We start from the raw sequence: 25,006 nt of genomic DNA on the forward strand, positions 1-25,006 counted from the left end.
CCAGAGCACTCTGGAGAAGGTTTTTGTCCAGGATATCCCTGTACTTGGCAGCATTCATCTTTCCCTCGATTGCAACCAGTCGTCCTGTCCCTGCAGCTGAAAAACACCCCCACAGCATGATGCTGCCACCACCATGCTTCACTGTTGGGACTGTATTGGACAGGTGATGAGCAGTGCCTGGTTTTCTCCACACATACCGCTTAGAATTAAGGCCAAAAAGTTCTATTTTGGTCTCATCAGACCAGAGAATCTTATTTCTCACCATCTTGGAGTCCTTCAGGTGTTTTTTAGCAAACTCCATGTGGGCTTTCATGTGTCTTACACTGAGGAGAGGCTTCCGTCGGGCCACTCTGCCATAAAGCCCCGACTGGTGGAGGGCTGCAGTGATGGTTGACTTTCTATAACTTTCTCCCATCTCCTGACTGCATCTCTGGAGCTCAGCCACAGTGATCTTTGGGTTCTTCTTTACCTCTCTCACCAAGTTTCTTCTCCCCCGATAGCTCAGTTTGGCCGGACGGCCAGCTCTAGGAAGGGTTCTGGTCGTCCCAAACATCTTCCATTTGAGGATTATGGAGGCCACTGTGCTCTTAGGAACCTTAAGTGCAGCAGAAATCTTTTTGTAACCTTGGCCAGATCTGTGCCTTGCCACAATTCTGTCTCTGAGCTCTTCAGGCAGTTCCTTTGACCTCATGATTCTCATTTGCTCTGACATGCATTGTGATCTGGAAGGTCTTATATAGACAGGTGTGTGGCTTTCCTAATCAAGTCCAATCAGTATAATCAAACACAGCTGGACTCAAATGAAGGTGTAGAACCATCTCAAGGATGATCAGAAGAAATGGAAAGCACCTGAGTTAAATATATGAGTGTCACAGCAAAGGGTCTGAATACTTAGGACCATGTGATATTTCAGTTTTTCTTTTTTAATAAATCTGCAACAATGTCAACAATTCTGTGTTTTTCTGTCAGTATGGGGTGCTATGTGTACATTCATGAGGAAGAAGAATGGCTGCAATATAACAAAGAGTGAAAAATTTCAGGGGGGTCTGAATACTTTCCGTACCCACTGTATATATAATGCGTAGCGGTTTGCACGTGGCTTACCGTGATTTTGGATGACGATATCCGCCATCAGCCTAGATTTTTTTTCTTCACCCGGTGGCTGATTTTCTCATGAAAGTGGTCTGAGCAGCTCATTGGCTGCTGGATTGCTTTCAGGAATGGGGGGAGGGGACTCCCCCCCGCTGCCGCCGCTTGCTGGTGTCTCAGCATCCTAAAAAAAAAACCCTTCATATTCCCTTAGATGGCTGCAGCTCCTATCCATGCTGCATTTGTCCTCGTCAGTTGTGCACTGAGAACGGAGCGATCGAAGTCTGCTGATCACTCAGTTCTAGGGTCTGCCCTGAGCACAGGGCAATGGACGTCAGTCAGCGGCTCAATGCTCTGCCCCTCCAGCACTCGAGTGCCAGACTGGGGGAGGGGTTGGAGCGGCTGGATCAGGCTCCCAGCTGTACACTGAGAACGGAGCGATCGAAGTCTGCTGATCACTCAGTTCTAGGGTCTGCCCTGAGCACAGGGCAATGGACGTCAGTCAGCGGCTCAATGCTCTGCCCCTCCAGCACTCGAGTGCCAGACTGGGGGAGGGGTTGGAGCGGCTGGATCAGGCTCCCAGCTGTACACTGAGAACGGAGCGATCGAAGTCTGCTGATCACTCAGTTCTAGGGTCTGCCCTGAGCACAGGGCAATGGACGTCAGTCAGCGGCTCAATGCTCTGCCCCTCCAGCACTCGAGTGCCAGACTGGGGGAGGGGTTGGAGCGGCTGGATCAGGCTCCCAGCTGTACACTGAGAACGGAGCGATCGAAGTCTGCTGATCACTCAGTTCTAGGGTCCGCCCTGAGCACAGGGCAATGGACGTCAGTCAGCGGCTCAATGCTCTGCCCCTCCAGCACTCGAGTGCCAGACTGGGGGAGGGGTTGGAGCGGCTGGATCAGGCTCCCAGCTGTACACAGAGAACGGAGCGATCGAAGTCTGCTGATCACTCAGTTCTCAGGTCCGCCCTGAGCACAGGGCAATGGACGTCAGTCAGCGGCTCAATGCTCTGCCCCCTCCAGCACTCGAGTGCCAGACTGGGGGAGGGGTGGGAGCGGCTGGATCAGGCTCCCAGCTGTACACAGAGAAGCTGAGCCGGCTGCCAGTCAGGAATCTGGGTGAATCCTGACATTGTGGGGATCCCTGTGGAGCTCTGTGACATCAGCACACTTTAGCCCAATGTCAGCTGAATCTGGGTCACAGGAGAGCAGAACTAAGTGCTCCCCCCATGACCAGAAGAGCTTTGCCTGTACTTCTTCTTTAAATGTTCCTTACATCTCATTTCCAGCACCAAAGGTTGATTCTCCGGGGTTTCTTGTCCTCCCCTCCTGATCCGCACCCCCCGGGACTTCTCTGTGGGGTCACATGATCCGCACACTCCCTGGGACTTGTCCGTGGGGTCACATGTTCCGCACACCCCCTGGGACTTGTCCGTGGGGTCACATGTTCCGCACACCCCCTGGGACTTGTCCGTGGGGTCACATGTTCCGCACACCCCCTGGGACTTGTCCGTGGGGTCACATGTTCCGCACACCCCCTGGGACTTGTCCGTGGGGTCACATGTTCCGCACACCCCCTGGGACTTGTCTGTGGGGTCACATGTTCCGCACACCCCCCGGGACTTCTCTGTGGGGTCACATGTTCCGCACACCCCCTGGGACTTGTCTGTGGGGTCACATGTTCCGCACACCCCCCGGGACTTCTCTGTGGGGTCACATGTTCCGCACACCCCCCGGGACTTGTCCGTGGGGTCACATGTTCCGCACACCCCCTGGGACTTGTCCGTGGGGTCACATGTTCCGCACACCCCCCGGGACTTGTCCGTGGGGTCACATGTTCCGCACACCCCCCGGGACTTGTCCGTGGGGTCACATGTTCCGCACACCCCCCGGGACTTGTCCGTGGGGTCACATGTTCCGCACACCCCCCGGGACTTGTCCGTGGGGTCACATGTTCCGCACACCCCCCGGGACTTGTCTGTGGGGTCACATGTTCCGCACACCCCCTGGGACTTGTCTGTGGGGTCACATGTTCCGCACACCCCCTGGGACTTGTCTGTGGGGTCACATGTTCCGCACCCCCCGGGACTTCTCTGTGGGGTCACATGTTCCGCACACCCCCCGGGACTTGTCTGTGGGGTCACATGTTCCGCACACCCCCCGGGACTTGTCTGTGGGGTCACATGTTCCGCACACCCCCTGGGACTTGTCTGTGGGGTCACATGTTCCGCACACCCCCTGGGACTTGTCTGTGGGGTCACATGTTCCGCACACCCCCTGGGACTTGTCTGTGGGGTCACATGTTCCGCACACCCCCTGGGACTTGTCCGTGGGGTCACATGTTCCGCACCCCCTGGGACTTGTCCGTGGGGTCACATGTTCCGCACACCCCCTGGGACTTGTCTGTGGGGTCACATGTTCCGCACACCCCCTGGGACTTGTCTGTGGGGTCACATGTTCCGCACCCCCTGGGACTTGTCTGTGGGGTCACATGTTCCGCACACCCCCCGGGACTTGTCTGTGGGGTCACATGTTCCGCACACCCCCCGGGACTTCTCTGTGGGGTCACATGTTCCGCACACCCCCCCGGACTTGTCTGTGGGGTCACATGTTCCGCACACCCCCTGGGACTTGTCCGTGGGGTCACATGTTCCGCACACCCCCTGGGACTTGTCTGTGGGGTCACATGTTCCGCACACCCCCTGGGACTTGTCTGTGGGGTCACATGTTCTGCACACCCCCTGGGACTTGTCTGTGGGGTCACATGTTCCGCACCCCCTGGGACTTGTCTGTGGGGTCACATGTTCCGCACACCCCCTGGGACTTGTCTGTGGGGTCACATGTTCCGCACACCCCCTGGGACTTGTCTGTGGGGTCACATGTTCCGCACCCCCCGGGACTTCTCTGTGGGGTCACATGTTCCGCACACCCCCCGGGACTTGTCTGTGGGGTCACATGTTCCGCACCCCCCGGGACTTGTCTGTGGGGTCACATGTTCCGCACCCCCCGGGACTTGTCTGTGGGGTCACATGTTCCGCACACCCCCTGGGACTTGTCTGTGGGGTCACATGTTCCGCACACCCCCTGGGACTTGTCTGTGGGGTCACATGTTCCGCACACCCCCTGGGACTTCTCTGTGGGGTCACATGTTCCGCACACCCCCCGGGACTTGTCCGTGGGGTCACATGTTCCGCACACCCCCTGGGACTTGTCCGTGGGGTCACATGTTCCGCACCCCCCGGGACTTGTCCGTGGGGTCACATGTTCCGCACCCCCTGGGACTTGTCTGTGGGGTCACATGTTCCGCACACCCCCTGGGACTTGTCTGTGGGGTCACATGTTCCGCACACCCCCTGGGACTTGTCTGTGGGGTCACATGTTCCGCACACCCCCTGGGACTTGTCCGTGGGGTCACATGTTCCGCACCCCCTGGGACTTGTCTGTGGGGTCACATGTTCCGCACCCCCTGGGACTTCTCTGTGGGGTCACATGTTCCGCACACCCCCCGGGACTTGTCTGTGGGGTCACATGTTCCGCACCCCCTGGGACTTGTCTGTGGGGTCACATGTTCCGCACACCCCCTGGGACTTGTCTGTGGGGTCACATGTTCCGCACACCCCCTGGGACTTGTCTGTGGGGTCACATGTTCCGCACACCCCCTGGGACTTGTCCGTGGGGTCACATGTTCCGCACCCCCTGGGACTTGTCTGTGGGGTCACATGTTCCGCACCCCCTGGGACTTCTCTGTGGGGTCACATGTTCCGCACACCCCCCGGGACTTGTCTGTGGGGTCACATGTTCCGCACACCCCCCGGGACTTGTCTGTGGGGTCACATGTTCCGCACCCCCTGGGACTTGTCTGTGGGGTCACATGTTCCGCACACCCCCTGGGACTTCTCTGTGGGGTCACATGTACACTTGGACGCGGTACACAGGCTGGGTTCGGGGTTTGTCTAATCTGCGTATTTACTTTAGTCTGGAAGCCAGCAGTTTGATCTCCAGCCTTTCTAGTAATTGGTTCTTCCCCAGGGGTGTATTTACAGACAAGGATAGTCATAACAATTAGATTATCCCTGGAATAATATTCCAGCGTTCGCTCGCCGTTTATCACATTTCCAGTCCATGGATAACGAGTTAAATCTTGTGCGCCGTTTCATTTGTCCTGAGCCACTCGGTAATGGGAAAGGAATTTGGAAGGTTTATTTTTAAATTTAGTTTGCGGTTTAGTTTCTTAATTTAGATCATTAAAGGAAAACTGTGAGCCAATGGGATGCCTCCTTGTTTGATGGGCATCGTAAACGGACGCATTCAATACATCTCTGCCATGGCGGCACATTTCACCAATTTCCATCCCTCATAAATACTGCAAGTAGATAAAACGCCAGAATCCTGAGAGCTCCATAGTTAGCCTACAACCCCCCCCCCCCCCATATACTATGGAGATTGGTGAAGGGGGAGAGCTCTGTAGTACAATAGTCAGGACTCTCTCGGTGCTCCCTTCTGCTAGGAACATATCATAGGACCGGACCTTTGGGGGGGATCCAGCCAGGCAAGCTCAGAAATTACTATTTGTGTATGAAGGTCGGCCATAGATGGTTCGGATGTCATCCAGTTCAGCAGGAAATGGCCAAATTCCGATCCATCTTTGGCTATTGATGGTGATTGACCAATAGGAATGTTGGAAAATGTTCGGTCAGCAGCGCTGATCAGTGGAGGAGTTCCCACTATAAGAAAAGAGTAGGGAGGATTTCTCTATACACCTCACTTGTGTAACGTCTCCAATCCCTATCAGAGAAAACAAAAAACCCACAAAGGGGGGATAATTATCAATGGGGCAGCCTGGGGGGGCGTACCCGTCAATGGGGGCGGCCTCGGGGCGTACCCGTCAATGGGGGCAGCCTCGGGGCGTACCCGCCAGTGGGGGGCAGCCTCGGGGCGTACCCGCCAGTGGGGGGCAGCCTCGGGGCGTACCCGCCAGTGGGGGGCTGCCTCGGGGCGTACCCGCCAGTGGGGGGCGGCCTTGGGGCGTACCCGTCAATGGGGGCAGCCTCGGGGCGTACCCGCCAGTTGGGGGCAGCCTCGGGGCGTACCCATCAATGGGGGCAGCCTCGGGGCATACCGGTCAATGAGGGCGGCCTCGGGGCGTACCCGTCAATGGGGCCGGCCTCGGGGCGTACCCGCCAGTGGGGGGCTGCCTCGGGGCGTACCAGTCAATGGGGGCTGCCTCGGGGCGTACCCGCCAGTGGGGGGCTGCCTCGGGGCATACCCGCCAGTGGGGGGCTGCCTCGGGGCGTACCCGCCAGTGGGGGGCAGCCTCGGGACGTAGCCGTCAATGGGGGCGGCCTCGGGGCGTAGCCGTCAATGGGGGCGGCCTCGGGGCGTAGCCGTCAATGGGGGCGGCCTCGGGGCGTAGCCGTCAATGGGGGCGGCCTCGGGGCGTAGCCGTCAATGGGGGCGGCCTCGGGGCGTAGCCGTCAATGGGGGCGGCCTCGGGGCGTAGCCGTCAATGGGGGCGGCCTCGGGGCGTACCCGCCAGTGGGGGGCGGCCTCGGGGCGTACCCGCCAGTGGGGGGCGGCCTCGGGGCGTACCCGCCAGTGGGGGGTGGCCTCGGGGCGTACCCGTCAATGGGGGCAGCCTTGGGCCTATCCGACAGTTGGGGGCAGCCTCGGGGCGTACCCGACAGTTGGGGGCAGCCTCGGGGCGTAGCCGTCAGGGGGGTGCCCTCGGGGTGTACCCATCGGGGGGGGGGCGCGGTCTCGAGGTACAGAAACTCTATTTTCAGAGGATACTGTATGTGTGTGATGGTCTTCCAATTTGAATGTTGCTTTTAATCCTGATTGGTTGAGATAAATTGTGGGCGACCAGAGCAGCAGATTTAGAGCGTCTTATCGATCGCAACATTAAAAGCTGATTGATTGGATGTTAGGAGGTTGGTCATGTGACTGAATGTCATGTAATCCATTATATGAATGTTTCCTTCCCAGGTGGTGTCTTTTCTTCACGCCGTCATTCTGAACGACAAGCTGGGTTTTAGCACGGCTCTCGTGGTCTGTCCATTGAATACCGTTCTCAATTGGGTGAATGAATTCGACAAATGGCAAGATGGCCTAGAGGACGAGGAGAAGCTGGAGGTTTGTCACCCCCCTGACTTCATACCTTAGATGAGAAATCTGTGATCATCCCACCTAGAAGATCTCATTAGACATTCAATTCCAGAACTATGGCCATTAATATGGAGTACACGGGAGGGGGGGGGGCACAGTCATGCTTTGTACACTGGAGGGTGAGGGTCACAGTCATGCTTTGTACACGGAAGGGGGTGGGGGCACAGTCATGCTTTGTACACGGAAGGGGGGTGGGGGCACAGTCTTGCTTTGTACTCTGAAGGGGGGCGGGGGCACAGTCATGCTTTATTCACGGGAAGGGGGACGGCACACTCATGCTTTGTACACGGAAGGGGGGTGGGGGCACAGTCATGCTTTGTACACGGAAGGGGGGTGGGGGCACAGTCATGCTTTGTACACGGAAGGGGGGGTGGGGGCACAGTCATGCTGGAACAGAAGAGGGTCTTCACCAAATGGTTACCACAATGCTGGAAGATCACAATTGTCTCCAATGTCTTTGTGTAATGGAGGGTCTCCAGGACCCTTCATTGTAGTGGGGGGGGGTCTCATACTTTTGGCAATAAAGTGTCTGTAAAGGTTCCTATTAATGTGGGTCAGGTTTTAGTTTTTGGACTGTTAGCCAGTAAATCACCCAGTGAGGGCCCAATCAGCTAAGGTGTAGGACACAGATGGTTTCTTCCCAACTGATTGGATGGCCCTGGTAAATGAGGGTTTCTCTTACGTCCTCAGACAGTCGCCGCCTCCTCTAAGTCATCACTGTTGGGTATTGACTTCCCATCCGCAGGAGTAGCTAGGCATATAGACTTAGGCAGGCCATAGACGATTCGAATTTCGTTCAAAAATCGTAAATGGCAGTGTTATCGAACGATTTTCGTATCGTTGGTGTGGTATGTAAAACGTTCGATTTTCGTACGACAGCAAAAATTCACATATCCAACATGTTGGGTTTTTTTGCGAAAATCGGCCGAATTTCGTATCATTAGTGGGGGAGTTGTATGATTTCGCCTAACAAAACACAGAACAGTAGGGAGTGTGTCCGGTAGAGATGGGGTTAAAAGGCACAAAAAATAGTGTTTTGTCGTACGATTTTCGGCTCACATTGATGGTACACTCGATGATGTGCACGAGTGCCGCTTTCGTTTATCGAATGATAAATCGTACGTAATTCGAATCGTCTATGGCCTGCCTTAGTCCAAAGACAAAAGGCATTAGCATATACACACCCATGGGGGCTGTCCCATCCGGTCAATACCCCCCCCTGCATCACCACTCCCAACTCAGTTTGTCTCTGCCTAGCGTCAGGAGTAGTCAGGCTTACCTTGTGCTGGGGCTTCAGTCTCAGCCTTCCTAATCTTTTATTTGATTTTCTTTTAAAATGTCAGTTTTTTCTTTTACTTTACTAGCTGTTTATTTTGTGAGCTTCTAGTGTTTAGTCTTCTCTTCGGATGAAGATGGATCATGCGGTGCTGGGATTCGGACTGACTGCCCTGGTTCTCCAGGGCAACAGGGTCAGATGGACCCCCAGCCCGCCATCGAGCGTTCAGCTATGGTTCGCCCTGGCATTACGAACGACCCATCCCTGTTCGCTGCAGGGATGCAGCCGTGAGGTGGCTACCTCACAGGACTCGTCTGCGCTGCAGTGTCATGTCCCTGGCTCACGGCACTCCGTCAGGTGAGGACAGCGGTTTTCCGTGCATGGAGGCTCCCCACGCCATCTGGTACAGGTAAGTACTTTTCTGTGTGGGGCCTCTGTCTAGGGTGGCAGTCTGTGTTGCTGTGTGTTCCCCATGTCTGTGCCTGTGTGACTCCCTGTGCGATCCCTGCGGGGATCGCTTGTGCAGATACTGCATGTTGTCTGGGGGTCCCTTTCCCCGTGTCACTTCGGTGCATTGTTGTGGGTGCAGACGTTTTGCTTGTGTGGCACCCGCAGCGGTGTATTTCGCGCTGTCCGCCATCTTGACTATGGGCAGGCATGTGTAGCTCCTCTGGGGCGATGCTGCATGCTATTTTGGCGCCATCTGCCGCCATTTTGTGGGAGGTGGAACGATCGGTCCGACCGCATGTTCGGCGGCCATTTTGGCGTAGCCTCCAATGCATTCCTACGGGGCAGCCATTTTCCCCGAGGCTGGCAGTCTATAGTCCAGCCTACTTCAGCAGCACTTCCTTTCCATCAGCAGCAGGACATCTGTAGCAACTCTCTGCGGGCTCTGCAGGTTATCGCTCTCAATTTTCCTCTGTATTATCGCTTCTGGCTCAGTTTCTCTTCTCCTGTTGGGGTCTTTTGTCACTGTAGCTGTAGCGGTGGGCTGCGCTTACCGCAGAGATTTTAAAAGGGACAGTACACATTTTATTGCACTGTTTCTGATAACTTGAGCAATGGATTCTCAGGAAAGCAAGTTCCCCCCAGCTTTAGTGGGGGTCCCCAGTTCTCCTGTGGCCCCGCTGCGACCCGATTTGGCTGCTGTGGTGGCGACTTTAGTGTCTAATATGGAAATGCTGATGTCTGAACGTGCTGCAAAAAAGAGGCCCAGATTGTCTCTCTCTTCTGATTCAGATGGGGATATGGCTGCTGCTGCAAGCGTGCCCTTTTCAGGGTCCCGCTCATCCTTGGACCCCCCGGGGTCTGAGGGGGAGGCTGAGATGGAGGGGGTTGATACCTCCTCCCCGGGGTCACCTGAACGAGTGACCATGGATGAGTTAATTGTTTCTGTTAAGGAAACCTTACATCTAGAGGATGAGCCCTGTCCTCTGGGCGTTGTGTCCTCCTTTTGAGCCCTGTCCTCTGGGCGTTGTCCTCTTTTTGAGCCCTGTCCTCTGGGCGTTGTGTCCTCCTTTGGGACGCACAGGACCCGCAAGTCGGTGCAGATTTTTCCCTGCCCAGCTGAGTTTCATTACACTGTTAATGAAATGTGGCGCACGTTAAAACGTCCATTCCTGGTGCCTAGTCGGTTCAAATTGCTTTATCCTTTTGCGCCGTCTACGGAATCACGATGGTGTGTGCCTCCACAGGTAGATCGCACTGTGGCCGTGCTGAACAAGGCTACCTTGGTTCCTACTGAGGATACCCTGGTTTTCCGGGATCCCACAGACCGGCGGTTGGAGTCTCTAGCTCGCCATTCCTGTACGGTGTCGGGTTCGTTGCTCAAGCCCGTTTTCGCGTCCGTTCTGGTGGCTCAGGCGGTGGCTGATTGGACTAAGATGCTTAGGCGCAATCTCGTGTCTGATGGTGTTCCGCCTGCCCGGCTGGAAATGGTGGATCAGATCCACCAAGGAGTCATGTATTTGTGTGATGCAGCCTTGAATGAGCCCCCCTTAGTGTTGCGGTGCTTAACCGGCGACTGATATGGCTGAAGAGCTGGTCGGCTGACCAGTTCTCACGGAAAACAGTTGCTGATTTTCCCTATGCTGGCTCTCGCCTTTTTGGCGAGGCGTTGGATACCCTGGTGAAAGGTGTCACGGGGGGCAAGAGCACTATGCTGCCCCAGAACCCGAAGAACAAGTCTTTTCGAGGCAAGCGGAGTTCTGCGCCTAGATCCAATCAGGGGTCCTTTCATGCCTTTCGGAACCAATCCAAGGGCAAGCCCTTCAAGGCCCAAGGCAGTCAGAAGAAGCCCTGGGCGGGTAAGCAGAAGTCCGGCAATGCTGGCACGGCGGGTCAATCCGCCTCTGCCTGAAGGGGCGCCCTCACCCGTTTCAGGGGTGGGGGGGGGTGTTTGCGCGGTTTCCTCCAACCTTGGTTGCTGTGGATATCGGACAGGGGGGGTTCTGGAAATCGTTCGATCGGGATACAAGATCGAATTGTTTCCCGGCCGGCGGACAGATTTTTTTCCCTCCAATCTTCATCTGCTTCCGGGGCGTCTACAGGACTTGCATCAAGCGGTGCAGGACCTGCTTGCTCAGGGAGTGATTGTCCCGGTGCCTCATCGGGACAGGTTTCGGGGGTTTTATTCCAATCTGTACACTGTGCCCAGAAAGGAGGGCAAAGTGCGTCCTATTCTGGACCTGAAAGCGCTGAACCGCTTTGTGCGTGTTCGGAAGTTACGTATGGAGTCTCTCCGTTCGGTGGTGGCCTCCTTGAGTCCGGGGGGATTTCCTGGCCTCAATAGATCTGCAGGACGCGTACCTGCACATCCCCATTTTCGAGGGTCATCAGCGGTACCTTCGGTTTGCTATCGCAGAGGACCACTACCAATTTGTGGCGTTACCTTTTGGTCTCGCTTCGGCACCAAGGGTGTTTACCAAAGTGTTGGCGCCAGTTCTGGGCCTGCTGAGGGCTCAGGGCATTGCGGTCTTGGGTTACCTGGACGATCTACTTCTGAGATCACGTGCCAGCCAGGACCTTGTGCGCGATCTGTCCACCACGGTACAGGCGCTCCAGGAGTTCGGATGGACCATCAACGTTCAGAAATCAACGTTGTCTCCATCGCTTCGTCTTCCCTACCTTGGAATGATTCTGGACTCTGCTCAGGCAAAGGTGTTCTTGCCGGAGGACAAGCTCCGGACTTTGCGGGACGAGATCAGGTCCCTCAGGGACAGCCCGTCCTCGTCACTCAGGACCTGTATGCGGGGCCTGGGGTTGATGGTATCGGCCTTCGAGGCGATACCCTTTGCTCAGTTTCACACGTGGGCTTTTCAAGCGGAGATCCTGGCCAAGTGGAACAGACTGCCTCAGTCCCTGGATCTGTGTGTCTCCTTGAGTCGTCAGACCAGATTGGCTCTTCTGTGGTGGCTACAGTCCCCGTCGGTGGCAGACGGCAAGTCCTTCCGTCCGTTGATGTGGACGGTGATTACCACGGATGCCAGCCTGTCGGGCTGGGGTGGAGTTCTGGGCAACCTGTCTGCCCAGGGCACTTGGTTGAAGAATCCTCCCTCCCGATAAATGTGCTGGAACTGCGAGCGATAAAACTCTGTCTCTTCCAGTGGTCGGGCCGTCTTCGGGGCCGTCCTGTTCGGGTACAGATGGACAATGCTACCGCGGTGGCTTACATCAACCACCAAGGGGGCACCAGGAGTGCTCGGGCGGCCCGAGAGGTGACCGACATTCTGTCTTGGGCCGAGGCTCATCTCCCGGCGATCTCGGCAGTTCACATTCCGGGTGTGGAGAATTGGCAGGCCGACTATCTGAGCCGCCAGACCCTGGACCAGGGGGAATGGTCCCTACACCCGGAGGTCTTTCAAATGCTGTGTGCGAGGTGGGGATCCCCGGATGTGGATCTGTTCGCATCCCAGCTAAATCTAAAGGTGGAAAGGTTCGTGGCAAGAACGCGCGATCTGTTGGCGGACGCTTCGGATGCGTTGGTGGCCCCTTGGCATCAATATCGTCTGATGTATGCCTTTCCCCCGATTCAGTTGCTATCCCGGTTCCTCCGCTGATTGGTCTCGAAACCGCACCTGGGGATTCTGGTGGCTCCGGACTGGCCATGCCGGTCCTGGTACGCTGACGTTGTTCACCTGGCAGTGGCGCCTCTGTGGCGTCTGCCTCTGCGGCAAGATCTCCTGTCTCAGGGACCAATCTTCCATCCTGCTTTACGGTCGCTGGCTTTAACGGCCTGGCTGTTGAGACCCAGGTCCTGAAGGACAGGGGTCTCTATTCTGAGGTCATCCCTACCCTTGTTAAGGCTAGAAAGACCTCCTCCTCCGGTAAAATCTATTACCGTACCTGGAAAGCTTATTTCGCCTGGTGTGAGTCCAGGGGGTTCTTTCCTCGCTCGTACTCGGTGTCCAGAGTGTTGGCCTTCCTCCAGTCTGGAGTGGACCAGCGCCTGGCGCTGGCCACGATCAAAGGCCAGGTGTCTGCACTGGCTATTCTTTTTCAACGCCCTGTGGCGTCTCATTCCCTGGTTCGCACCTTCATTCAAGGTGTGCAACATTTGGCTCCTCCCAGGAAGGAGCTCTTATCTCCATGGGACTTGAACTTAATTCTGTCCGTCTTACAGCGTGCTCCCTTTGAAAACATTCGGGAAATATCGTTGCCTCTGCTGTCTAAGAAGGTTGCCTTTTTGGTGGCGATCACTTCGGCTCGCAGGGTGTCGGAACTGGCAGCGTTATCTTGCCGTTCTCCGTACTTGGTGATTCACCGGGATAAGGTGGTCTTGTGTCCGCATCCCTCCTTTCTTCCTAAGGTGGTCTCTGAGTTCCACCTTAATGAGGACATTGTCCTGCCTTCGCTTTGTACGAAGCCTAAGCATCCTAAGGAGATTGCTTTGTACTCCTTGGATGTTGTCAGGGCGATCAGGGTTTACCTGTCATCTGCGAAGTCCTTTCGGAAGACTGATTCTCTTTGTCCTTCCCGAGGGACCTCGGAAGGGCATGGCTGCATCTGCAGCAACTATTGCCAAATGGATCAGACAGACCATTGAACAGGCTTACGCCTTGAAGGAACGGGTTCCACCCTTCCCTGTTAAGGCGCATTCCACCAGGTCTTTGAGTGCGTCCTGGGCCTATTGGAATCGGGCCTCGGTGGCCCAGGTGTGCAAGGCTGCGACTTGGTCGTTGGTGCACACTTTTTCCAAATTCTACAAAGTAGATGTTTTGGCATCAGCTGATGCCTCCTTTGGCCGCAAGGTTCTCAGTGCGGCAGTGCCATGATGGACCCTTGTGTTTTTTTCTGGGTCCCTGGCTGTTGGTATTTGCTTTCCTGGGCTGTTGCTCCTGTTGAGCATTGTTTTTTTCTGTTGCCCAGTTGGTTCTCTTACTGTGCATGTAAGGTTCCTTTCTCTGATGTGGGTACTGCGTTGCCTTTTCTACGGTTGCGTCTCCCACCCCTCATGTCTATACTGCTTTGGGACATCCCATCAGTGAGGACTTAGAGGAGGCGGCGACTGTCGGAGGACGTAAGAGAAAACGGAATTTTTGTAAAATCTAACCTGTAAAATTCCTTTCTCGGAGTCCTCCGACAGTCGCCGCCCCCGCCCCTCTTTTGGGGTTCTTATTACCTACTGCTATGCTACCAAACTGAGTTGGGAGTGGTTATGCAGGGGGGGTATTGACCAGATGGGACAGCCCCCATGGGTGTGTATATGCTAATGCCTTTTGTCTTTGGACTAAGTCTATATGCCTAGCTACTCCTGCGGATGGGAAGTCAATACCCAACAGTGATGACTTAGAGGAGGCGGCGACTGTCGGAGGACTCAGAGAAAGGAATTTTACAGGTAAGATTTTACAAAAATTCCGTTTTCTCCTCCAATCAGGTTATAGAACTTGCGACTGTGAAGCGCCCTCAGGAACGAGCATATATGATGCAGCGCTGGCATGATGATGGAGGCATTCTAATTATCGGTTATGAAATGTACAGAAATCTGACCCAAGGGCGGAATGTGAAGAGTAAAAAGCTGAAGGAAATGTACCAGAAGACCCTGGTGGACCCCGGTAATGTACCGCACACTCTGTGCCAGTCTGGACCCTCTGTTTCTCTCTGTGACTCCTTGTAAAGATTTTCCCTCACTTAGTGACACCAAAGAAAAAAAGGGTAAAAGAGGGGGGGGGGGGTCATAAAGGAGATACAAATCTCCCAGGTCTTCTAAGCTTCTCCCACTATACCAAAAACCGTAAATGTACTCTGTGTCCCCATGGGAGAAATTTCTACCGTTTCCAGACTCTCAGATCCACCACAGAGGCAGAACCCCATGAAGACAGAGCAGTAAAAAACTGAACCTTAACCCTTTCCAACACACTCCAAAACTAATCCAATTATTTCCCTGGCTTTAACCTATTCTAGGTCAGGGGTCTCCAAACCTAAACAAAGGGCCAGTCTACTGTCCTTCAGACTTAAAAGCGCCGGACTGTGGCCATTGGGATTAGAAAAGGTCCTGATGTCAGTGGGGATTAACAATGCCCTTATCTTTGGTGTCAGTGGGAGGAATGGTGCCCATCATTGGTGTCAGTGGGAGGAATAGTGTCCCATCATTGGTGTCAGTGGGAGGAATAGTGTCCCATCATTGGTGTCAGTGGGAGGAATAGTGTCCCATCATTGGTGTCAGTGGGAGGAATATTGCCCCATCATTGGTGTCAGTGGGAGGAATAGTGCCCCATCATTGGTGTCAGTGGAGGAATAGTGACCCATCATTGGTGTCAGTGGGAGGAATAGTGTCCCATCATTGGTATCAGTGGGAGGAATAGTGTCCCATCATTGCTGTCAGTGGGAGGAATAGTGCCCCATCATTGGTGTCAGTGGGAGGAATAGTGCCCCATCATTGGTGTCAGTGGGAGGAATAGTGTCCCATCATTGGTGTCAGTGGGAGGAATATTGCCCCATCATTGGTGTCAGTGGGAGGAATAGTGTCCCATCATTGGTGTCAGTGGGAGGAATAGTGCCCCATCATTGGTGTCAGTGGGAGGAATAGTGCCCCATCATTGGTGTCAGTGGGAGGAATAGTGCCCCATCATTGGTGTCAGTGGGAGGAATAGTGTCCCATCATTGGTGTCAGTGGGAGGAATAGTGTCCCATCATTGGTGTCAGTGGGAGGAATAGTGCCCCATCATTGGTGTCAGTGGGAGGAATAGTGCCCCATCATTGGTGTCAGTGGGAGGAATAGTGTCCCATCATTGGTGTCAGTGGGAGGAATATTGCCCCATCATTGGTGTCAGTGGGAGGAATGTTTTATAATGCTATAGGCCTCCTATTGAATTATATGTGGGGGGGGGGGGATAGTTGTAGCTCAGTGTGTTTAATGGCTACTATGTTGTCTGGGGTGGGTCCATACCTATGCGTTAATATCACATTAGGGGCAGCAGTGCACTACAATGAGAATGTATAAGTGTGACCCCTATAGAAGTCCAGGAGAGGCTTCGTCTCCTGCTATAGGGTGGTTTTCATTAATTTCCTGAACTATTTTGGCATCTTGAAAACCATAAATAAATGAAAGCCATACATGACAGATTGCTTTGTACTTGTTGTGGATGATAGTGGAAGGCCTATCCCATTGCCACATCTATGAACAGCATAAGGGGAGCTCCTCCCCCATCCCAGCACCTCCTGCTGGCTTCGTCTGGAAGTTCATATGACCAATCACTGTATGCAGTGTGTGGTGACACATTTATCATATTTACAGCATTTATTTCTCCCTTCCAATGAGGATCTGATCCGGTGTCCTGTCATTTCTGAGAAGCATATGTTACGTCCCTTGTAGCACCCTCCCCCCTCCTTATATGTCTGCTCTATTCTGCCCCCCGCTGATCATTAGGGGGATGGAACTGAACATGTGAAGGTTTCCTGGAAGGTGGTTGACCCGTAGAAGAACCCCCCCCCCCTCTCCTCCGCCATTGCTATGTGCAGTCACATAGAACAGACATCACACAATGTTATCCTCCAGTAGTTGATTTTCTGGCGGCAGTAGACAGGGCTGAGCTGCAGCTGTGCCGATGTTATGCTGGTGACTCACCGCTGGCAATGACCCGGCTGCCAGGAAAATGGAGTGTCGCTCCGGCTCACCTCTGCAGCTTTAAATAGGAAAACATTTATTGCCGGGAAACATTTTACATTACAAAGAAGCTTTACGTTCTACAGAGCCGTCCTTCCTGTACCGTCCCCTCTGATCATAGGAAAGTCCTGTCTCTGTAATCAGCTGGATATCAGGATTGTGGTCATTTGTTTAACCTGGAGCCGAGGACACGGCGACAGTTACCGGGGGAATCCGGTGATGACTGCTGTGTGCTCACGCCTGCCTTTCATGTTCTCCAGGCTTTACAGTAGATCTAAACTCCATTACTAAAATTGTATGTATGCTTTAACGTGTACAGTAAAATAACTCCTGGTGATCCTGCATTGGAGGTCCTTGTTACTTCCTGTTATAGGGTGACAACACTATGTCCAGGTCTCCCAGTTACATTGACTACACTACGTCCAGGTCTCCCAGTTACATTGACTACACTACGTCCAGGTCTCCCAGTTACGTTGACTACACTACGTCCAGGTCTCCCAGTTACATTGACAACACTACGTCCAGGTCTCCCAGTTACATTGACAACACTACGTCCAGGTCTCCCAGTTACATTGACTACACTACGTCCAGGTCTCCCAGTTGCATTGACAACATTACGTCCAGGTCTCCCAGTTACATTGACAACACCACGTCCAGATATCCCAGTTGCATTGACAACACCACGTCCAGGTCTCCCAGTTACATTGACAACACCACGTCCAGGTCTCCCAGTTACATTGACAACACTACATCCAGGTCTCCCAGTTGCATTGACAACACTACGTCCAGGTCTCCCAGTTACATTGACAACACTACGTCCAGGTCTCCCAGTTACATTGACAACACCACGTCCAGGTCTCCCAGTTACATTGACAACACTACGTCCAGATCTCCCAGTTGCATTGACAACACTACGTCCAGGTCTCCCAGTTACATTGACTACACTACGTCCAGGTCTCCCAGTTACATTGACAACACTACGTCCAGGTCTCCCAGTTACATTGACTACACTACGTCCAGGTCTCCCAGTTACATTGACAACACTACGTCCAGGTCTCCCAGTTACATTGACTACACTACGTCCAGGTCTCCCAGTTACATTGACTACACTACGTCCAGGTCTCCCAGTTACATTGACAACACTACGTCCAGGTCTCCCAGTTGCATTCACGCCTAGTAAGCACTTATACAGACAGTTTTACACATGACTACACAGGTTTATAGGATTACCAAGTCCAAGTGCTTATGGAAGGTATGCAAACTTGTGTGTGTAAGGAGAGGACCTGAGGGAGGTCCTGGCCGGGGGGGGGGGAAGCTGAGGTAGGTCCTGGCCGGGGGGGGAGAGGAGAACAGCTGAGGGAGGTCCTGGCGGGGGGGGGAGAGAACAGCTGAGGGAGGTCCTGGCCGGGGGGGGGGGGGAGAGAGAACAGCTGAGGGAGGTCCTGGGTGAGGGGAGAGGAGGTCCTGTGCTGAAGTGTGCAACTTCTCCCAAGAGTCATTTGATCTGCATGGCCTTCGGGCAACATCTCAACAGCCCGGCTCTTGTTTGGTTTCTGGGGACATCAAGGAGGCTTCCCGTCATGTCCCCATCTTTTCAGTACATCATCAATTCCTACATTTTGCTGTGGGGCCCCCTTGACTACTATTTTGTGGCCCTGCCCTTCATTCAGCCTCTTAAACTGCACTCCAGGCATTTGATAAGTGATTGCAGCAGTATTGGCCCTGCTGCATTCTTGTAGAATTCTTATTGTGGAATACCTGGGCAACCTTCAGTTGAGGGAGCAGTCAGTGGATGCTCAGTCAGGCGAGTCTTATAACTGTTCATAAATCCTCAACTATCAGGAACTTCCTCATCATTTGGAGTATCTGAGGCTAGTCCTGCACAGGGCTCAGGCCGGAATATTCCTTCCACAGGAGAAACCTCAGGCTCTCTGATCTCTGACTGAAGCTCTGCAGTCCCAGAGTCTTCTGCAGGAGAACTTATCCTGATGGCCGATGGTCTCTGTCAAGGCCGTTCCATCGGCTCGGTTTCCCTCCAGTGTTCTGCAACATTGTGTTGTCTCTGGACAGAACTATTAGCATGTTGAGGTCTAAGCTGTCCCTGACTTGGCCCAGAAATCATGCCCTAGGTTCAGGGAAGTCTTTCCTTCTCCTCTGGAGGATCTTTTTGACACATGGCAGCCTGTTGGCCTGGGGAAGAGTCCTGAGCACCTTGCTGCTGAATGGTGACTTTGGAGGACTTTCATCTCCTCATCAACCTCTTGCAACTTCAGACTATTTGGCTCTCTGCAGCATTGGTCACCCCTCTGGAGGATCAGGATTCATTTGGATGGTGGTTGGATACAATAATTGTCCCTGAGCAACCAGAAGTCTCACTGTGGCATAGCGAGAGGGGCAGATTAAATTTTTGCCTGGAAAGCTGTCCCTACACCCAGAAGTGTTCCAGGTGAGGAGCGCCGGGTGTGAACCTTTTGTCCTCAGAGTTGAACAACCTTGACAGGTTTGTCTCCAGATACAGGGATCCTCCAGCGGAGGCGGTGGGTGCTCGGGTTCCTCTCACCTGAAACGTCTTCCTCATTTGCATCACAGGATGGAGAAATTCCAGTAATCCTTCTAGTTCCCGACTGGCCCAGATGGATGTGGTATGCCAACCTGCTAAGATTCCTGGCAAACACTCCAAGGGCAATGCCAGATCTTCATGTTCTTTTGAACGGAATTGCTTCTGAAGGCTGGGTTCTGAGCTGGGGTCATCTTAGTCTAAGATTCTAATTGTTATAGCTAGGAAGTTTACTTCCTGCAAAGCTTATTAGACATGGAATATGTATTTCACTTGGCGGGACTCTGGGGAGCTTCCACCCCAGGAGTTTCTCCATGAGATGAATCCTCGGGATCTGGACCAGCGCATGATTCTCATTTTATGCCCTTTATCCTCTTTTGGAGATCATTGTTGTGACGAGCGCCCATTTGCTGGAACGTTCGCCACGGGCTACTGGAGGAGTGTGGAGGCCAGCCTCCTGCCCACGGACTATGGGCCCTGGCTTGTAGGGGAGTGCACCTCTGTGTGGGGGTATATGCTGGGGGACAATGGGAGTAGTGTTGCTTTGGACTCAGGTCCATGTCACCCCAAGATACAGACTCCGACTGGGATCAATGTTACAGGCCTAAGCTGTATATTCCAGCAGAGGACTTCTCCACACATTGAAAGACTAAAGAGATGCTAATGACGTCAAATTCAGCTATTGTCTGCTGGGGGGATGTGTACTGACATTTATAGTAAAGTGTTTTGAAAGCGAAGACGGGCTGTCTGAGAGCCGATGTCTTCTGCTTTCATCTGTTAGAGGTGGTTGTATATTCACACTTCTAGGAATGTGGATTCGGCTATGTTTTGGGCTTGTTGTTTGTTGAATTAATTATGATAATGTTGCAGTCTCATTCACCTGTGTCTGTCCAGATGGCCAGGTATGTTAATTCCTGGATATATATTGAAAGTGAGTTGGTGAATAAAGTGTCATTTGTTTTACCCTTCATCGAGCTGGAGGCTGATGTTTGGGGGGAATTGAGAGGCCAGGACTGCATCACTGGAGATTCTGGGGACCTAAGACAGAAATACTTGGTCCAAGTATTGGGGATCTGTTACAATTGTCCTCTCACTCCTTGGTGAAGACTTTGCCACATAACCAGAGGAGAAAAGAAATCATCTGGATGAGAGTAGAACCCCCCGATGTACAGACATTTGGGTTCTCCATTTTAGGATTAGTCCTGTTCCTGTCCAATCTTCAATCTGCTCCTCTCACACACTTGCTGCACACTTCTCCCCGCACCTTTCATCGCCTAGGATCTGGTTCAGCAAACTCTCAGTAACGGTTTGGTCATAGTTCGTGTTGGCAGAAGAATTCTGCTGCTCATTTAGAACAAATAAACTCTCCTCCGGAGCGTTGCACTTGGGGCTGCATCCCGGCTCTGCTCTGTTTAATATTCCAGCCATGGCCACCAAGTCAATCAGGTGACTGGAACCCTCATATGTTCTTTATTTATTTTTTCTTCTGGAATTGTGTAAATGGCTTCATCTAATTCCTCATCCATTTCTACGGCCATTCCTCAGTGTCTGGTGGATGGGATCTCCCACAGATTTATCACCTGGTGATACGAGTTACATGAACATCCTGCCTATCCACCCATGACGGGTATAAATAGAAGTGGGGACCCCATAGCCTATGGTTCCATCTGCATGTTGATGATAGATCATAACTTACCACAAGACTTTGATATGACTGTCCCAGAGAACCCCCACCAAGGGATGTCAATGGTCAGCTCGGCTTAGCCCACAACTGCCATTCATCTGCCAACTCCCTCTGATCTCCTTTCTGTCCCTGTATCTACTGGGCGGCCTCTCTTTTCGCCCTGTATCTACGGGGCGGCCTCTCTTCTGCCCCTGTATCTACTGGGCGGCCTCTCTTCTGTCCCTGTATCTACGGGGCGGCCTCTCTTCTGTCCCTGTATCTACGGGACGGCCTCTCTTCTCCATACACCTCTAGCGCTCAGAACCCAGTAATGTGCCGGGACTTCCTTAAAGATGTTCTCCTCAAAGCAGTGAGTGTAAAAGGTCTTTACTTAATCGGATCCCCTTTACAGATCGGCTCTCATGCATTTTTATTCAAACATTCCCAAATTGCTGAAACCAGGAAGCGCTTCTGGAGAGCGATTTCTGTCTATATTGTACCTCTGTCCTACATGACTCGTCCTATCACATCATCCCCTTATGGATCTCCCCTGGTGTCTGATGAGCAAAGACGCCCCCTGCGGCCCGGGCCCTCCTCCCCCTGCACGTTTCCTTTTTTTTTTGTCCTCCATTGTTTGCAGTCTTCTACACCCCCCTGCACCCTTGGATCCACAATCTAGCGTCTCTCCTGGCCTCTCTTGTACACTGCTTGCCCCTCCACTCCATTCAAATTGAAAACTGATAGTCAAACCAGACTTTTACTCGGCTATAATACTTTATTGCTAGTCTTCTCTGTGTGACGGGTAATCTTAGCCTCTGGGGACGGAGCCCAGGCGGGGGTTGGGAGGGGACATACGTTGCAGTCTGGTCTTCAGCCTCTATTTTTCACCTTCTGGTCGGTGTCAGCCTGCCGTGTCCTAGTGAATTTGCTGTCCATTCTTATAGGTTTGCTGATTTTTATGGCTCGCTACATAAAGAATTCTCTCCTCCAAGTTTCTAGTCCATATGGGCCGATTGTAATGTGGGTGAGTTGCGGCGCCTCCCTCTGGCCTGACCTTCTCCATGCTGGATTGTGTTAGCACTGTGTAATTCCCTCTTCTCAGAATCACTAATAACCCGGAGCTCATTGCACTCGCCTTTGATTCCTTTAATAAGGGGCGGGGGGCATTATTTTTGCCTAGTTGGGTGTTTCAGGCTTTGATTTTTATGGTTCCTCCGCAGGCAGACTTCAGAAATGCTGGTCTATCATCTGTGGTCACTCTGCATCGGCCAAAGTATCTTTGTTTTTTACTACTTTACACGTCATAAAACAGGAGAAAGCTTCCCTTCTCCGGAACACTGTGTGAGGATATAAGGAGCACAGCATGACCCTTCCTAATGACCGCGGCCCTGGAAGGCGACCGACACAATGGGGAGGCAGTGAGTGCTCAGCCCCTCTTACTTTCCTGCCAAAGAGAACTTTCTACAAATTCCCAGAATGGGAGCACAGGAGTATTACAGTCCAGGTCTTCCAGGGATTGCCCTGCCCTCAGGAAGGCCTAGGTGCAGAAAGGGCCTTGCCATCATCAGGATGGGGGCCTAGGTGCAGGAAGGGCCCCGCCATCATCAGGATGGGGGCCTAGGCGCAGGAAGGGCCCTGCCATCAGGATGGGGGTCTAGGTGCAGGAAGGGCCCTGCCATCAGGATGGGGGCCTAGGTGCAGGAAGGACCCTGCTATCAGGATGGGGGCCTAGGTGCAGGAAGGGCCCTGCCATCAGGATGGGGGCCTAGGTGCAGGAAGGGCCCTGCCATCGGGATGGGAGCCTAGGTGCAGGAAGGGCCCTGCCATCAGGGTGGGGGCCTAGTAGGTGCAGGAAGGGCCCTGCCATCAGGATGGGGGCCTAGTAGGTGCAGGAAGGGCCCTGCCATCAGGATGGGGGCCTAGTAGGTGCAGGAAGGGCCCTGCCATCAGGATGGGGGCCTAGTAGGTGCAGGAAGGGCCCTGCCATCAGGATGGGGGCCTAGGTGCAGGAAGGGCCCTGCCATCGGGATGGGGGGCCTAGGTGCAGGAAGGGCCCTGCCATCAGGATGGGGGCCTAGGTGCAGGAAGGGCCCTGCCATCAGGATGGGGGCCTAGGTTCAGGAAGGGCCCTGCCATCGGGATGGGAGCCTAGGTGCAGGAAGGGCCCTGCCATCAGGGTGGGGGCCTAGTAGGTGCAGGAAGGGCCCTGCCATCAGGATGGGGGCCTAGTAGGTGCAGGAAGGGCCCTGCCATCAGGATGGGGGCCTAGGTGCAGGAAGGGCCCTGCCATCGGGATGGGGGCCTAGGTGCAGGAAGGGCCCTGCCATCGGGATGGGGGCCTAGTAGGTGCAGGAAGGGCCCTGCCATCAGGATGGGGGCCTAGTAGGTGCAGGAAGGGCCCTGCCATCAGGATGGGGGCCTAGTAGGTGCAGGAAGGGCCCTGCCATCAGGATGGGGGCCTAGTAGGTGCAGGAAGGGCCCTGCCATCAGGATGGGGGCCTAGTAGGTGCAGGAAGGGCCCTGCCATCAGGATGGGGGCCTAGTAGGTGCAGGAAGGGCCCTGCCATCAGGATGGGGGCCTAGTAGGTGCAGGAAGGGCCCTGCCATCAGGGTGGGGGCCTAGTAGGTGCAGGAAGGGCCCTGCCATCAGGGTGGGGGCCTAGTAGGTGCAGGAAGGGCCCTGCCATCAGGGTGGGGGCCTAGTAGGTGCAGGAAGGGCCCTGCCATCAGGATGGGGGCCTAGGTGCAGGAAGGGCCCTGCCATCAGGATGGGGGCCTAGTAGGTGCAGGAAGGGCCCTGCCATCAGGATGGGGGCCTAGTAGGTGCAGGAAGGGCCCTGCCATCAGGGTGGGGGCCTAGTAGGTGCAGGAAGGGCCCTGCCATCAGGATGGGGGCCTAGGTGCAGGAAGGGCCCTGCCATCAGGATGGGGGCCTAGTAGGTGCAGGAAGGGCCCTGCCATCAGGATGGGGGCCTAGGTGCAGGAAGGGCCCTGCCATTGTGTCTGTGTGTAGGGAGGGCGGTCCTGTGATATATGAAAGCATTCGTTTAGTTTTTATTTGACCGGGGTGCCTCCAGATTTGGCTGAATTCTAAAGGGAGCCTCCACTTGTAAAAGGCTGAGGAATGCTGGTAAACAATGGTCACAGTGATGTAATGTCACCAAACAGCCTGCAGGTGGCAGCATTTCCTTTCTGGGTTTTCATGGCTGTTATGAAAGGTTCAGCTCTCCAGTATGGCGCTCACACCGGGGTGGTGATAGAACAATATTTGTATCAGGACTGTATAGTTATGTATTGCAGACCTGTCCTTGGCCCTCAGCGATCTGTGTCATGCGATTTGCCTTTTTATATTTCCACCCCACACACCGATAGCAGTGGTGATTACCCGTACTGCAGCACAACCCCCACCATGCATTGAAAGGAACAGAAGTGTTCTGTAAGTTTTGAGGCCGTTTCTGTGTTTAAATCTATTTGTAGGAATATAAAATGGTCGTGAACCTTCATTTAGTTGACTGTAAGGTAGAACTCCGAGCATTCTGCAGCCACTTGTCATAGAGATAATGGAGAATTGTCATTGTGTCCTCCAGGTCCGGACTTTGTGGTGTGTGATGAAGGCCATGTGCTGAAGAATGAGGCCTCCGCTATCTCTAAGGCTATGAATTCTATACGGACCAAGAGAAGGATCATCCTGACCGGGACCCCTCTGCAGAACAACTTGGTGGAATGTAAGTAGGCGCGGAGTGTCCCCGCATCCCCTGTGTCCCCGCAGCCGCAATGTGTCCCCGCAGCCGCCATGTCCCCGCATCCCCCGTGTCCCCGCATCCCCTTGTGTCCCCCGGCATGAATAGGACTGAGCGGGGATCCACCTGTACATCCTGGTGCCGGTACAGACGTTACTACATCTGACCCTACAAGTCATTGTTCTCACACATCTTTTCCTTCCATCAGATCACTGCATGGTGAATTTTATCAAGGAGAACTTACTCGGCTCCGTTAAGGAATTCCGCAATCGTTTTATAAACCCCATCCAGAACGGACAGTGCGCTGACTCCACCATGGTAGACGTGCGGGTGATGAAGAAACGCGCCCACATTCTCTATGAGATGTTAGCTGGATGTGTGCAGGTTAGAAGACTGGTTATATCAGGACGGA

General features: G+C 53.8%; 1 protein-coding gene across 1 annotated transcript in view; it reads left to right on the forward strand.

The window, feature by feature from the left end:
• Positions 1-25,006, forward strand: part of ATRX (ATRX chromatin remodeler) — a gene marked incomplete at its 5' end in the record, with an annotated part of 152,340 nt that overhangs the window by 62,163 nt on the left and 65,171 nt on the right. Inside the window, 4 exons of the mRNA XM_082264262.1 lie at positions 7,075-7,221; positions 14,406-14,583; positions 24,442-24,579; positions 24,803-24,978. Of these exons, the coding sequence (XP_082120388.1) occupies positions 7,075-7,221; positions 14,406-14,583; positions 24,442-24,579; positions 24,803-24,978 (639 nt within the window). The remainder of the gene's footprint in view (positions 1-7,074; positions 7,222-14,405; positions 14,584-24,441; positions 24,580-24,802; positions 24,979-25,006) is intronic.

Source organism: Pelophylax lessonae (genome assembly GCF_965119305.1).
Source record: "Pelophylax lessonae genome assembly, chromosome: 7".
NCBI lineage: Eukaryota > Metazoa > Chordata > Amphibia > Anura > Ranidae > Pelophylax > Pelophylax lessonae.